General features: G+C 49.2%; 1 protein-coding gene across 2 annotated transcripts in view; it reads left to right on the plus strand.

Annotated features, from left to right (window-relative positions):
• Nucleotides 1-15,484, plus strand: part of LOC144148985 (homeobox protein Meis1-like) — a 383,179-nt gene that overhangs the window by 308,993 nt on the left and 58,702 nt on the right. For both annotated transcript variants that reach the window (XM_077680507.1, XM_077680508.1), the window contains exon 11: nucleotides 11,170-11,246. In XM_077680507.1, coding sequence (XP_077536633.1) covers nucleotides 11,170-11,246 — 77 coding nt within the window. The remainder of the gene's footprint in view (nucleotides 1-11,169; nucleotides 11,247-15,484) is intronic.

Here is a 15,484-nt window from a genome sequence, read left to right on the forward strand (position 1 = left end):
AAACCATCATCATAATCATAATCATAATCACCACTACCACCAGCGTCGTCGTCGTCGTCGTACCGCGGACAACGCGCCCGTCTCGCGCGTACCGGCTTGCAGTCGACCGTTGCTTATTATAGACGAGGCAAAGCGGTATATCGGTGGCTCGAATTCGTGTACGCTCGTCTTCTTATTATTCCTGTCCTTCAGCCAGCGTCGTGCGCGTCGCGGGGTTCGTTCACCACTCGGCGCCGCCGCCGTGCAGAATGTGGGCTGGCCCTGGCGAAGAGCGGCGAACGAAACAGCACCGCCATGACCAGACGCCACCGTCACGACGCAACACCTGCCACACAACTTTGAAAGCCTCGGGTCGGAGTTTCGGAGGCCGCTATGTTCATTTCAATGGCTTGCGCAGAGGCTTCACACTGATCCGTTTAGATTAAAATTGGCGGGTTTCTGGATGACCAATGGAGTTGCTGGGATGAGGGTGTCACTTTTGCCGTTGCAGGCATGCCTATCGTGTAAGTGTTTTGTTGCCGGCAGGGGGAGATGAAAGCCGAAGTGGGCTGGCCATACCGACCTCCCCTTCGTTCCACTGCCTTCGGGCGCAAAAAAATAAAAATATATACAGGGGAGGAAGAAACCGCATTTGCATTTTAATCGAGCCTTCGCAGCGGGTGAAAAGCGTCGTGCGCTGCTGCTCCTTCGCGTCCTTTGGGGGTACCACTGCACGAAGCTGGCGGTTTTTTGCTTCTTTCTTCGCTCTTCTTTTTTTTTTCTATTCTGTACCTGCATGGTTCCTCCGCACCCTTCCCATCACGGTGCCTTTTATTCTTGGTAATGACGTCTTTTGGGCAGTGCTGATGCTGATGTCGCTGCCACTGCTGGGGCGAGAAAGAGGGATTATCATTATTCGCCCCTCAGTGTATATACCTTCCCGCAGCCGCGGATATTGCTCCGCAATTTTCGCGCAATTTGGACAGTCGCCTGGTATTGTACCCAATGTGGAGCTTATTTCGTATTCATAAAATCGCTCTTATGTTGTTGCGCTACGCGCTGGCGTGCGAACAAATCGACAGCATGCCCAAATTCAAGCTAAGGCTTCTAGCGCCTACGCTAGGTTAGGCAAAAACACTTGCCTTCTGTACCTTAGGCAAGTCTTCTTGTGGAAACGTTCTGAGGTTGAGGTCGCCACCTTGCCAAGGGTTTTTGTTTGTTTGTTACCGCGTGTTCTAAGTTTCTCTCTCTCTCTCTCTCTCTCTCTCTCTCTCTATATATATATATATATATATATATATATATATATATATATATATATATATATATATATATATATATATATATATATATATATATATATATATATATATAGTCTGAAAAGATAAAAACTCACACAGAGCGCGAAAAAAATAAGGTTAGTAGAGACAGAGACAAACGAGAAAGACGTAGAAGATAAAAATAAGTTTAGTGACATTTCAGGGGGAGGACTCCCTTTCTTCAGAGTACCTCTGAAGAAAGGGAGTCCTCTCCCTGAAACGTCAGTAAACTTATTTTTATCTTCTACGTGTCTCTGTCTCTACTAACCTTATATATATATATATATATATATATATATATATATATATATATATATCACTCGAGTTCTGCACCGCAGAAAGGCAGACAGCGTACCTCGAAGTCCTGTTTCTCTCCATTTAACACTGCACTCTAGTCTCTAGTCGACGTATCTTGCAACAAGATCTCTCCTCTTCAGCTGCGAATTAAAGGGTCGCTATATCAAAGCCTGGGTGAGACGGGCCATAAAAGCGGCGACGAGCGGCTATTAAACGCGTCCGCCTGCGTATACGCAAAACAGCGGAGCTCGTGTTCTTCGAAGGCGGACGATTGAAAACTGCCGTTTGTTTTTACTGCGCATAAGAGACCGGAAGAATGTTCTTGCCGGGTGAATCGCGAACGTGGGCTGACACCCCCTTCCCCGTTTAATAGGTTTCCGAGAATCGATTCTGGCGGAGTCGATAGGAATCACAGTATGTCGTTTCGTGTCCGCGCTCGTCGACGTGGGCTGTCGTTTCTGTGTAGCGTCCACCGCGGCCGCGGTGGTCGTTTGTTTGACGGACGCGGAAAACGGGAACGAAGTGTGTGTGCTTAGATTTCCGGGCAAGTTAAGGGTTGCCCGAATTATTCCCCGGTGGTCCACTATACCACGTAAAGAAAGCTACCTGCACACTAACATCGAACTTGCCGTGCCGCCCTGCCGACAGCCGACAGCCGCCAGCGGCGTCGCGCCGCAGCCTCCACCCGCAGCGCGGCGCAATGCCGTTGGCTTCTGACGGCATAGCGGCACGGCGGCACGGCAAGTTCCACGCTAGTGTGCACGTGCCTGAAAGCTCAGCTTGAACTTGTTTCTCTACAGCACAGAAAGACAATGCCACTGAGCCACCATGGCGGCTGACTCCAGGCTTCATCTCAGAGCGCAGTGGCGTGATTTGGCGCGTTATTTCAGACTCCCAAACGTCTTCACCAGAACACTTTTGGGTAACGTTTGTTGCGGTGCACAAGTTTGATTTGCGGCTCAAGTGCACGCAGTGACACTATCAACCTGTCTTCCACGGTTCGGCTAATGCTTCTCTGTTTAATCGAGTCAAAAGAAAAAAAAAGAGCGAACTAACGAAATGACGTGGGCAAATGCGACGAGCCTCCCTACTGCGTTCATTATACGAGCCAGGGCGACTCCACCCTTGCCCCCTCCACCTCCTGCTGTGTGCGTCTGATCTACAGGCCCTCCCGTGGTGTGCAAGGGGCGAGCCGCGTTTCTTCGATGTCAGGTTATAACGGTCGCGTAAAACGCATTCGACCGCAGCGACATGGTCGATTTATGCTCGCCGGGCTTGACTGCGCATGCGCGGCCGTAAATCTTTCTTCTTTACATAACGCCGTATTGCCTCCACCCACTACGCTTTTTTCTTTCTTTTTTATTCTCCACCGTCTCTGCCCTTCTTTCGTGCTGTCGTGTGAACCACGCACGGAGCAATCACACGCGAAACCGGAAGTCTTAACCTGCGTGTTGCTTCAACTCGCATCCGCATAGGCAGCTTTTTTTTTTTCTTCTGTAGTGGCATCTAATCTACAACGCTGATAGTTTTTATTGCCTTCGAGTGTGTGGTCCACGATGCGCTCGCTTACAGCCCGCCCCATACGCGGTCGCCTGTAAAGTTCGTCGTTCGGCTGGTACAGTCTGAATTAATGAATACGTGGAAAGGTCAGCTTAACATTATAAACAGGAGAAGGAAAGAAGGAAGGACGCAAACACAGAGCTAACAGTATCAACTGTGTAAGTGTTGCGGTCTGTGCATTCGTTTGTTCCCCTCGTTTCGTGCCTATAATTTTAGGAGGCCCCTGAACACATCTTTCAACTTTTTTAGAAATCTTGAATGCTTCCACAACGTAGTCAATCAACACATCCAGTGCTTAGATTAGGGAATCGCAAATTACCTCAGCCAGAAATTGCTGCTCTCTGCCCATCAAGTAACTTAAAAACTTGCTCAAAAGATTTTTCTCTTTCCTTGTCCTGGCGTTCTTTGATCGCTGGAATGACGTCATTACAGCAGTATAGCGGTCATTGGCCGGCTTTCGCTCAGTTGCAGCAATGAAAGCATTTGATAGCCACTTTAGAAAGAAAGCCACAAAAGCAAGGCAGAAACGGAAGGCGTACCTTCTGCGACGAGCAAATCACACAGTGCCGCTTCGTGCTGGCGATAACTATAGCTCTTGCAGTGCTTCCAGACGCGAATGTGCGAGTGAAATCGTTTATCGGAAATGTTGCAGAGTCCCTTTAAGCTAACCCTTCGGAGGATTCAGCATGCCTGTACACATCTGTAAGACAATCACGTGGTTCACTTTCACCACAGTGCAGTCGAGTGACTAAGCTGTGCCGCTGGAAGGTCAAATTTGTCGAATAACGATGCCCATGCGCACGATTTCACTCATATATCTGTTCTGCACTGTGGTATCACAAAATGCGAACACGCCGTTTCATATTTTTGAGGCGAGTGCTATACTCGTTGCTGTAATTCGTCGTATTTGCTTTGTGGGCGGCATGCACCGGCCACCATACCCCATTGCAGTTGAGCTTAAGAACTGGATTGGATTCTGTCTATATCGCATAATTAATGAGGTTATCGAATTAACGAGATATGTACTTGTAGCCTGTCAAACAGCGAAGGGTATTCCTGTGAAACAGGTGTTCGGATAAGCCATTAAAAAGGGGTTTTAGCGGTAAAGTGCAGAACCGTAAAAATAAATACAAACTACCGGCGTTTCTGGATTATCGGGTAGTCCAATATTTTCTGCGAAGAAGGCATAGTTGGGAGTTGCGGCCTAAAACAGCGGCTCTCGCCCGTAAATAGACAGTCAGGACTTCAGGGTTTTCAAATTTAATTTGATCACTCACCGGTCAATCGTGGAATCGTGGAATCAATTTTGGCAGTTGACATCCTGCCGAACAACTACCTGTTGATAATAGAGGTACTCGGGCACCAATTTCGCGCAGGCCTTCGTGCAGAGAGAGAGAGAGAGAGAGAGATGCAGAAAGGGCTTTCTTACACAGCTTTGGTGTTGTGCAAAAGAGCCTACTTAACGGTGCGCTAAACGAGAACTTTTTGCATCACCGTGCATGCGAAAGAGATACCAAACATTTTATTGAGCGCTCTGCGAAATTGGTGAAAGAATAAAAGCTGAAAGTGTGCAGTTTCACGGGTGCCTTTACAGACACCTTTAAGAGCCACAGCAGGCAGGTTGGGGCTGACCAATCTCAAGATGAACAAGTGAACGCCGTTGAGGCGTTGAGGAGCCTTCATCTTTTCGTTGTCTCAGCCGGTGTTCCCAAAAAACTTATATCGCTCTTACCGCCTACTCGTGAATAGCCAGAGGCGTGTCGTCACTGGTATTTCTGCTAAACAAAACAGATCATACAATGTCACTTTTGCGAAAGTTAGGACGCAAAAGATTGAACAGGATTCTAAAAGAAAGTTTTTGTAGATGCCTTGGTTATTTTTTTCTTCACTGCCCTGCTACACTCTTCGCGCGAGATAGTCGCCCAGTAGAGAATCACCGCGTCATTATGTGAACGTACTGTGCGGATAAAGAAAAAGAACTGAAACTAAAGCTTGGCAAACTGTTCGCATGGCGACGCAGTGAAACATCCCCCTCGCGAGGGGCACGATCAAATGCAGAGCATTTCCTGGGGCGCACGACGTTAAGTAGTTTGCGTTACGTTAATGTTGTTGCACTTGTGGCAACTGCTGACGAGAGAGCGCTCGTCAGCAGTAATTTTAATGAGTCAACGATATAAGGCGCGTTCGTAGCGTCCCATTCTGTGTCGGCTTTGTGGCGCAGTGGGTAGAGCACCATGTACATTGCGTTCCGCCCGCAGGGTCGAGGGATCGAAACCTGGCGCCGGGTGGTATTTTCTTTTATATAGTGTAGGGGGAGGGGTGCGGTCAACGACGGTGCGGACTACGACGGGACAACGCGGGTGACATCGTGAGTTACTGAAATGCTCTGCATTTAAAATAACAAACAAAACCAATAGCAACAAAAACTAAGGGCGATTCGCCTGAACGGCACGACAAGGCTTCCAGGACGCGGCAAGGCGTACGGAGCGTGCATCGCGGGGCGAACTCATTATCGCGGCTACATGTCGGCCGCATGTTTCGGCCACGCACGCCCTCCCCTCCTCCGTGCGTCGAGTTTCCCTTGCACTGCCGCCAATAACTTCTGTATCTCGCATTCTCTCCTGTCTCACGTTTTCCACTTTGTACTTGCGTGGTGGCAGGGAGGGATGTTCGCGCAAAGTTTCGCTTTTACCGAGAGTAAGATAGTTTGTCTTGTTCTGTTACAGCTTCCTATCACTCCCCGGGCGCGCTCAATTCGTCTTTCGCGCATGTCCGCGCACTCCCCGCCCTCCGTGTCGCCGCTTCCTTGGTGTTCCGAACGAGCTCCAAGTTATGGCCGAGTGCCGATCGTTACAAGCGTACTGACAAGCTGTCATGGCATCTTTTTTACTCTCATTGTTCCATTCCTCTTCTGCCTTCATTCATTTCTTTATTCTCCCGTTTTTATTCGCTTCCAACGTGTCATTCGTCAGCGTTGCCGGCCCCTATTCTTTTTTCCGTGCTTGCCGCGGGTGGCCTTTCACGCCCCTGGCGTTTCAGCGGTTGTAATTTGGCGAACGTATACCGTGGGGGTTGACTTCTTGTCCTCCCCGCTTGATTGGGACAGAAAAGAAACCGTATACCGTGCCTATCTCTGACAAGCAAGTCCCGATGGCGGTTTCGGCGATTCGCGAAGTTGTGGGGAGTGTCTTCGTCGCGGATGTAATATATCTGGTCGTTCGTGCTCGCCTGACGTTCCTCATATAGCTCTGCCGCTCTTGTTATCGCGGACTTTCTTGCAAGGGGACATGTCTTAGCAACTGCTCGTTTATTAGCGTGGTGGGAAGATTCTTGTCTTTCGTTACGGCTTTAGCTTGACATTTCTCGCGGGAACCGGTTTGTGGTCGTTAATTCCCCGCGTCACAGAACATGGATTTCAGAAAAAGACAAAACCATTGTAATGAATTCGGCATCGATGGCGTGTGTAGCAAACTCATTGGGGCGTGGCTTCAAACAGTGTATGGGTATTCACGCTAACTGGAGTTCACGGTCGTGTATAGGTGGTTGTAAACTTTATTTGGACTTCGCAACGAAGAGGACGATGAAGAAGAAATGTACGTGCAGCACGCAGTGTGTGCTGCGCTTTTTGCTTTGGCAATTCGAAAGAACACGGCACTTGCTGAAATGGATGCAGGGTTTCGCGTCTCTTTTCTTGGGCGCCGCTAGACGCCGAGGGGCGGTTTTCCCACATAGGTGCTGTCAAAAGTAATGGGAGCACGTTCTCGTATATTAACAGGAATTTCTTCTTCCGGAAACTGCCTGGCTGCATTTGTGTGCGCTTAGAGGCGTCCTCCCTAATAGAAAAAAGCTTCCTGTAAACCGGTGAGGGTTGTGATAAAGCCATTAGGACAAATATTTCCTGATATTCACAAATCCTTGTTCCAATTACTTATGACCGCCCCTGTACATCCATAGTTGAGCAGTACTGTCGGAAAGAGCGTGGTAAGCTTGTGCGTGCTGCTTTCTCAGTCTCCTTGTAGAGGGCGCTGTCGGACCTACCGGCTTCGCGTGAGCGGGAACTGACTTTTCGCTCCTCGCTCTTCCAACGCACCCTTACTCTCGCACCTTCTCTCTCCCACGCCTCGTTCTTCTTCTTACCTCCTCCCCTCTGAAAAATGCAACAATCGTGCATCCGAGACGCCGTGGACGGATGGATAGACGGACGCAGACGCACACTGACGGGCTTGCAGCGCCGCGCAGCGACTCCGAAGAGCCGACAATAGATGCAAATTTCGGGGTTGCCCACCGGCGTGCCCGCGTCCGCCCCCCGTTTTCCTCATTTCCCGCCCCTTTGTTCTTTTCGAAGCTCCCCCATCACCGTTCCTAACCTCGCGATACAACGCTTCGGCCCCCCTTCAACCCCCCCGCAGAGCCCCCCTACCTCGAGAGTAGCCCGTCACTTCTCCGCGCGCTCACACACGAACCGCCGTGCATCTTTTTTCCACCTCCGTGCGATCAACCCTCGTCCCAGCCCACTCACGGTGTTCGCGTTCCGTGACCTGCCGCCTAGCGTTTGGTTCAACCGCCCCTCCCCCCTTCTCCCCGCCACCCCACCTTGTCGCCCCAGTCCCGTCGCCCCCGTCGCGTTTTGTATCGGGAGCAACGCTCCGTTTGACGCCAACGAGATTTATCGCTTTGGACACGAATGCTCTCTTTTTTGCTCCCCCCTCTCTGTGATGTTCTCTTTAGGGTACCCTCCCCGCACCTTCTTTAGCCCCCCTGCTGTTCACCCTTCTGTCGGAGGACCCTTCTTCCCCCCTCCCTCTTCTCTCTCCCCTGAAATGTGGATGTACGAATAGTCGTGGTTTCTTTTTTTAAATTATTTCACACTCTCCGTCGGTCCGAGTTTCACGAACGCCTACCCTGCAACCCGCGTAGTCTTCGTGGGCCCCCGGAACTGGCTTCTCGGGGTAGAAGATCCAGAACCTGAACCTTCTTTTTTTTTTCTGTTTTCATCTTCTTTCGCTTGTCCGATTTGCACTCGAATGCCACTGCATTCATGCCGCCTGCAGGCTGGTTGGTCATCTTTACCTTTCTCTATTCTTCGCATTCCTTTTTTTGCAGGATGTTTTCCTCCCCTTGCCCGTGGCTTTACTTATTCCGTTTCCATTCAGAGTAGTACCCACCTCGTCGTGGCCTGCTTTATCCTTCCGCGTCTGACCAAAACGCAAAAGCAAGTGAAAGCGCTGCCCGAACGAAGCTAGAAGCCAATGCTTCGCTCCACAATAAGTAAAAAAAAAAAAAAAAAAGGAGCGTTTTTGCATTTCCCGGGATGAAAAAGAACGCGAAGAAAAGTGCAATGCTGGAGGGAGCAACTACGCAGGGAGAAACCCCGCGCCTTTTCTTCAGCGTTTCTGAAGGGCAAGTTGCGAGCTAGGCTTAGCCGCTCGGTTTTAGGCTTAAGGACGTTTAGGAGGCCCCTCCGCCATTGAGACTCCGCCTGGCGTTTAGGCTTTGCGGTTGGCGGCCTTATCCCTTATTATTGGGCGCTGTGTGTGTGCATGGGTGCGGCGGGAGGATTCGGCTATGCCTGCCGGCTCTCCTTCCTTCTATTCTGGCTTTTGTACCGCCTCATGCCCTTCTTTTATTCCGCTGCCGACTTCCCAGCCGACTCGGAGATTTCAAGCCAGATGAGAAGCGACATTTGCATGCATCGCGTCCGTTCGGTTTCCCTTCCCCCTTTCTCCGTTCCGCCTTTCCTTCTCCGGTGTTTCGCTTTAAGAAAGAGAAGAAGAAGGAGCAGTTTGCCCGGAAAAAGTCGCCCGTTGTCACGGGCCTTGACTTCTGGCCACCGAACATCCTCTTCTGTCGCTCGGTTTCCGATCAGAATTACCCTTTCACCACTTCGTTGCACGCTTCTCCCCTCTTCCTGAGTTGTATGGCTTCACAATATGGGTAACCGGCGCTGAACCAGTATCGCCGGTTTAACGAAGCAGACCATACTCAGTCACTGAAAGGGAAAGGCAGCGCATACTGCACTCTGTATACCCGAGATTCGAGGGAACTTAACAATTTCAAGCGCTCGCTCAAAATGAAGACGTCGTCCTGAGCCCATAGCGCTGTGTTTAGTCTTCACATTTGAAGGCTGAACAGAGTTGGTTGGTTGCTTGAACCCTTCTCTGTATGGCAGCGTTGTAGGGGCAGCTCTACTCGTACCGCTTTTTTTTTTTTTTTTTTGTGCTTAGAAATCTCCAGCTCCTTGGCTTGTTTCTGAAGGCCTTAAAACGAAAATACGCCGGGCACCCTTTGCGGCGTTTTTCAGGAATGGCCTGATTCGGGGTCGTTTCACAGCCGAACGTAAGGTGCCCGTCCACGTTTTGTGCTTCCTAATTTCCCGGTTGATCGGTCCTGTTTCGATGATACTTTGCAGCGGAAGGATGCGGTTATCGGTGTCGACGCACGGCCTCTGCTTCAGGATGAAATCTTTCCATAAAACCAGGGTGCGCGCTCATCCGGCGAGCAATCGTTTCGCATTAAAAAGACCCCGCAACAATTTTTTCAATTTTTTTTGAAATCCTAATTGTTTGCAGAAGGTAGTCACCCAACACATACAGTACTTATATTAGGGAGTCGCAAAGTACCTCAGCCCAAAATTACTGCTCTATGACCATCAAATAACTGGTAAATTCGCTCAAACGATTTTCTTCTCTTTCCACGTCTTGATGTTCTTTAATGGCTCGAATTACGTCACTAAGGCCACGTAACGGCTGTTGGCCGGTTTTCCTTCAGTTGCAGTAATGCATGCATTCGATAGCAACTTTAAAAAAATCCACAAAAACAAAGCAGAAATGGAAGGCGTATCTGGTGCGGCGAGCAAATCACGCAGTGCCGCTCTGTGCTGGCGATAACTATAGCTTTCGCAGTGGTTCCAGGCGCGAAGAAAAGAGTGAAAGCGCTTATAAAAAGTGTTGCAGGGTCCCTTTAAAATGTGGCCAGCATTGTTGGTGCACAAGTCAGATTACGTGAAATACCTGCCTTTGCACACCCTCCAAAAAGTCCCCGTCGGGCGTCTTCACCACAATGCTCCAGAATGACCAATCGAGGCGCCCTAGTCGCAAATTCGGCGAATGGCGAAGCTCAACGTATAATTTGACTGTAAAAAAAAAGTGCATGTGCGTATAGACAACACGCAAGGTGTCAGTGGCATTGCGCAATGTACCTGCACAGATGCCCTTTTCCGCTCAAATTGAATGCTCGGCCACGTAATTCACCGAATTTGCAAACTAGGGCACTACGATTGGTCATTCTTGAGCATTGTTGTGAAGACACCCTTCGGGGACTTCGTAGAAGGTACGAGTTGCTCGAAACGCATCGCATTCACGTTGGTTTAGGAGCCGTTTTCTCTTCCACCGAAGCCGCCTACGCCGTCTTCTTTCGCTGAGGTAGCCATTCCATGTTTTCGCACTAAGAGAACCGTCGCAATAAGGTCACATTTCGCATTTCTCATCGAGGGTCCCGTTACAGTGTGTGGACTCTGAGACCCTCGCATGACAATAATTTGCTTGTGCCTTTTGAAGCCAAACTAAAAAAAAAAAAATGCGCGCAAATCCACCCTGTGAAGGTGATTGGAAAGCGAAGCTGTAAACGACACCCACAACGATTACCCATGCAACGTCACTTTCATTCACACCCGTGGCTCTTCAAAAAGTGAAACCAGAGACAAGTGAAGTGCACTTTAACCACAGCCTTTAATACTTCAAACAGATATCCATTGTTAAGGATGACTCATGAACGGTGATTGGTTGCGTTGTAACGACACAGTTTAACGACACAGTTGCCTTACGAGTGCAGCAGAGCATCAGTTGCGTTGTGCAGACGAGATGGATGGAGAACCGTTTTGTCTACCTTGTCGGTTTTTGGCGTCGTCTACTTTCGAGTGTCAGGCCGCATAAAATCTTGCTCGGTGCTTGTAGTCTCCCGACTGCGCTCGCTATATTTGTACCTAATATTTTACCGCTCTTTTTTTTTCCCGCAGCATCCGTATCCTTCCGAAGACCAGAAAAAGCAGCTGGCCCAGGACACCGGACTCACCATCCTCCAAGTCAACAACTGGTGAGTCACACGTGATGGGCGTCAAGATATGGATAAGCGGCGTCCCACATGTTGCAGCGTTGTGCAATGGGCTGCACCCGGGTTGATACTCTTGTGTTGACGAAAATATTCGGACCGAAACTGCAGTGTAGGAGTGGAACTAGGGCTGCACTCCGCCCCATATCAGAAGAGTACGTGGTTAGTTTTACTCTTCCTCGTTATGCGCAGTCATCCAGCTCGCCGGAGTATTTGTTTGTGGGGAGCGCGCCAACGCTCGCAAGAGTACACTGACTGTTCAACTTCTCAGATACTCCTTGGATTTATTAGAGTTTACTCCCCAGAGAACGATGATCAACTCCACCAGCAGTTAATTTTAAGGCGACTGACGACGGTGAAACATTTGGCACGGGTCAGCTCGTTAACTCAAAACTTCAGCTGAAACCGATAAAAGCAGCTGTTCATGTTATCACTTGATGAATAGATTCCCCGTGAAGTATACGTCCGTGCCGCCGACTGTTTCAAATTCACCAACTTGACCGGATTGACGTAAAACCTGGTAGCGGCAGAAATTAACAGCAATTGCAGGCACACATCCTAACGTGTACAGCCTTGGGTGTGTTGCACTATTCGTTTTTCGCTGCAAGCAAGGACTTGTCCGTAGTCCGTTCGTTGGTACATGTTTAAGGGCATCCCTGTCGCAATCATCATCATCATCATCACCATCATCATCATCATCACGTGAGCAGTCCGGGCGAGTTTTTCTCTTTTTTAGGCTGTACAGGCTTCGGTAGAAAGTTCTTCGATCTCCCGTATACTCAGGTCACACAAACAAGCCTTCCGAGTCGAACAGTTCTGAAAAAGGTCATTTTGTTCCGCGTCTTCAATAATCATGCCCCGTGCGCAGTCACGGCGAAGGAGTGACAATACGATGTTTCGATCTTAATTCAAAAACGTATTTGGATTGGGCCAGCCGTAAGAGTTCGACAGTTTTTCGCCGAACAGGTAGCACAAGCTATACAGAAGAAAACAGAGCTATACGGAGCTCCGACGTGAATGCGGTATAGGTGAAACGTGCCTCGTTACGTTAGGAAAGTTGGCGGCGAAGCTCGCATCGTTCCCAGAAACAAGCCCAGGACGCATATACGCTGCGCCGGGCCTGCGGCAAATCTCCGGGAGAGAAAATCCCGTTGACACACCAGCCGGCTTAGCGCAGGGACCTAAACTAGGGACAGAAAGGGGGAAAAACACAGAGGAAAGCAAGAAACGCAATACCGCGCTCTGTGTGTGCAGGGAACAACAACCAAAACGCGCGCCGAAGTTCCCTCGACTGCTCCGGCAAATCCTCCCTAATTGACTGCGCCGCACCTCGCGAGCGGATTGTCCCGCGGCTCCGGATTTGGATTTGGGAGCGACGCTAGCCGTGCCCGCCGCTGCGGCACGTGGGGAAAGTGGGGAAGAGCACTGGGGAAACAAGGGTTGGGAAGGGAGCAACGCTGGTAAGCAAGCAGCGGTCTACGCAGTAACTCTGCGGGACTTGTTAGCGCTGCGAAGCGCCGCAGCTTTACGACACTTCGCTCCCGTTGTTCGCTCCTCGTCAATGTCCTCTCGTAAACCAGGTACGGGAGAAGCGTAGGTTCCCGCTCAGAAAAAAAATAAAATAAAAAGCTTTTAAGTAGCTAGCAGCATGCTTGTATAACAATCGTGCGTAAATGTCGTCAGCGAAACGCTAAAGAAGGAAAATGATAAGGGGCGCAATGAAAGCAAGCGCTGACTTTTAAGAAAATTATCAATTGCGGACCTACCTGAGCATATTCGTGACGCCCATTCGGTGCGCAAAAGGAAAGGAAGGAAAAAAAAAAAGACAGGAAAACGACTAAACGAAGCGCAATTAACAATTTTCTTGAAAGTCAGTGCTCGTCACGTTTTCGCGTTCCCCTGCGTCCTATCCTCACTTGTTTCCATTGTGGTAAACACTGCATACCAACAGAGAAAACGCCAGCAATGGAACACTCAGCTTTAAACTACCGCCAACCTCGTCACACATTTTAGGACTGACTACTTGTTCGGGTACTCGAATTGGTGTGTTTCAAATTAAAAAAAAGAAGATAATGGTATGGAAAGGCGGCTCCATCATGGGACCTACGAAGCTGTCATTCGCAATGAATAGACCTTGCGTCCGGTAGTACAATGCGCTCCTTGACGTGAATGTCCGCCGAGTCTGTCAAAGCGCAGTGCTGTGGGGGCGCCTTCCATTTAAGCTGCCTCACGTGCTGCCGTCCGTTGGTTCAGTTATTCCATGCGTAGGACTGGAGTTGTGAAAAAAAAAAAAAAAAAGTTCCCGGTTTGATTGACAGCATTCACACGCCAACGGTCGTCTTCGTTGACCGCTGGTCAGTGGGAACCGTAAAAAATTACAGCGCCCGGAAGGTTTCTTTTTAAAATTTTGTATGGTTGAATTCGGTCCCCGCGGCGTGCCTTCAACCGCGTTGCTTCCGCTTTCTATTTCACGCACAAACAGCTGTTTCGACGCTGTATACTTTTTTGAGTCAAGAGCGTAAGTAACGGACACTGTACCGTACAACTGACACCTTATGAATGGAGGGTGGTTTAAAAAAAAACTGCGCACTAGAAAAAACTTTTTTATCACTGCGTCACAATTCCACAGCGAAGCATTGCTTTCTTTTTTTACGTCAGTGACGTCATTACTTCGTTGTGGTTTGCGGATGACATTGGACGACGCGAACGGAGAAGATAAACAGAAGGATTAGCGGCGGGTTTGCAACGAGCAAATTCAGCTTAATGAATCGAATTGAAGACGAGTAAGAGGGCAAAATTGGAAGATGGGCGGACCTATTTTATTTACAAGAGTCCAACTTCAAATAATCAAATAACTCCTAATTTCGGGTGGTCTTCAGTTCTGTTTTTAACCCTGCTCCACAGAAAGTGCGGGAATGCTTTAATTCCCCCGATGGAATGCTTTAATGGCGATGGCAGAGTAACAATGATGATGATAGTGTGACGGTGTGCACCAGGAGCTTCCTCTTCTTCAATTCTCAACGAACCCAGCTCATGTTTAGCGTAATCATTTTTGGATCGCCAATCGAGCTTGTTTCGGAGGGCTCCAAACAAGATGTCGGCAGTCGTATTGCTTTCCGCTGATTAGTTTAATCGGAAATTTATTTCGCATCGTGTTCAGCCTCGCTAAGTCGTCCCTCAGAGGTACGTGAAAAAAAAAAGTTGCAACCTATTTAATTTGCAGTTTAGCGTATGATCTGTAAAGCTCCTCATCCTTTAACCTTTGATAACATAAGGAAATGTTCTGAGCCGTGTTGCGCATGCGCAGTCGCATCATCCTGTCGACTGCGCCAATTAAAGCTCCGCTAGCACAGCCCACGGACAAAATAGACAGCCCCGTTTAAAACGGGTTGTCGGGACAAGAAACTGAATTTGTTATAAGCGATAATTCATTGAAAGCGGATATTATTTGCTGTCAGTGCACTGCGGTGGGAACCGTGAAACACTTCGGATAAGGAGAGATTTCGAACAAAGCGATTTCCTTACGATAACGAGGGTTTATAGTACCATTGATCGCCGCTGCCAACGAAATGAAAATCTCACAAAAGTACACTGGCTAGAACGAACTTATACGTAGTCGAAGCCAAATCCGATTGAAATGCCGCTCTTGCTTTTTTTTTTTTTTCGTTTCTTTCGACCTTATCACTGTCCGGTGACGTGCGTGACGTGCCGGGAATGGTGCCGCCTTCAGCGTGACAGGGCGGCGTCGGTTCCTGTCACTCACGGCGCGTGCACGCATGACATCCGGCGCGTGGCCGTTCTCTCTCTTTTGTTTTTGTTATTCCTTTCGCTTCCCTTTTGTTCCGTTTTTTTTTTCCACCTTCCTGCAACGACGAACGCCCTGATCACGCGGCAACGCCTACTGCCACGCCCTTTCCGACAGCTGGGAGACAAAAGGAGTCGTTACGATTCGCGCGTGAATCGTATACGCGCTAGGGCTCACATAATCAACTCCCGCGAAAGACAAAAGGGATGGCGACGGAACGAAACAAAAAAGGTTCGGTTGGAGGCGTTCACGACGTACGTGCCTGGCTTGCTACAACTTGCGCGCCAATGCACGTTGGAATCATCATCCGGCCTTCGATAACTATCATTTCGGATGTGAGTTATTGGCTCCGGGGGTTTGTTTTAGGCACTCGCTTTTGTTACCGCAGCGAAAGGGCCATGAACAACCTTTTTACTCC

This window comes from Haemaphysalis longicornis, unplaced genomic scaffold (genome assembly GCF_048455015.1).
Source record: "Haemaphysalis longicornis isolate Haplotype H1 unplaced genomic scaffold, Haemaphysalis longicornis Haplotype H1 scaffold_8, whole genome shotgun sequence".
Classification (NCBI taxonomy): Eukaryota; Metazoa; Arthropoda; class Arachnida; order Ixodida; family Ixodidae; genus Haemaphysalis; species Haemaphysalis longicornis.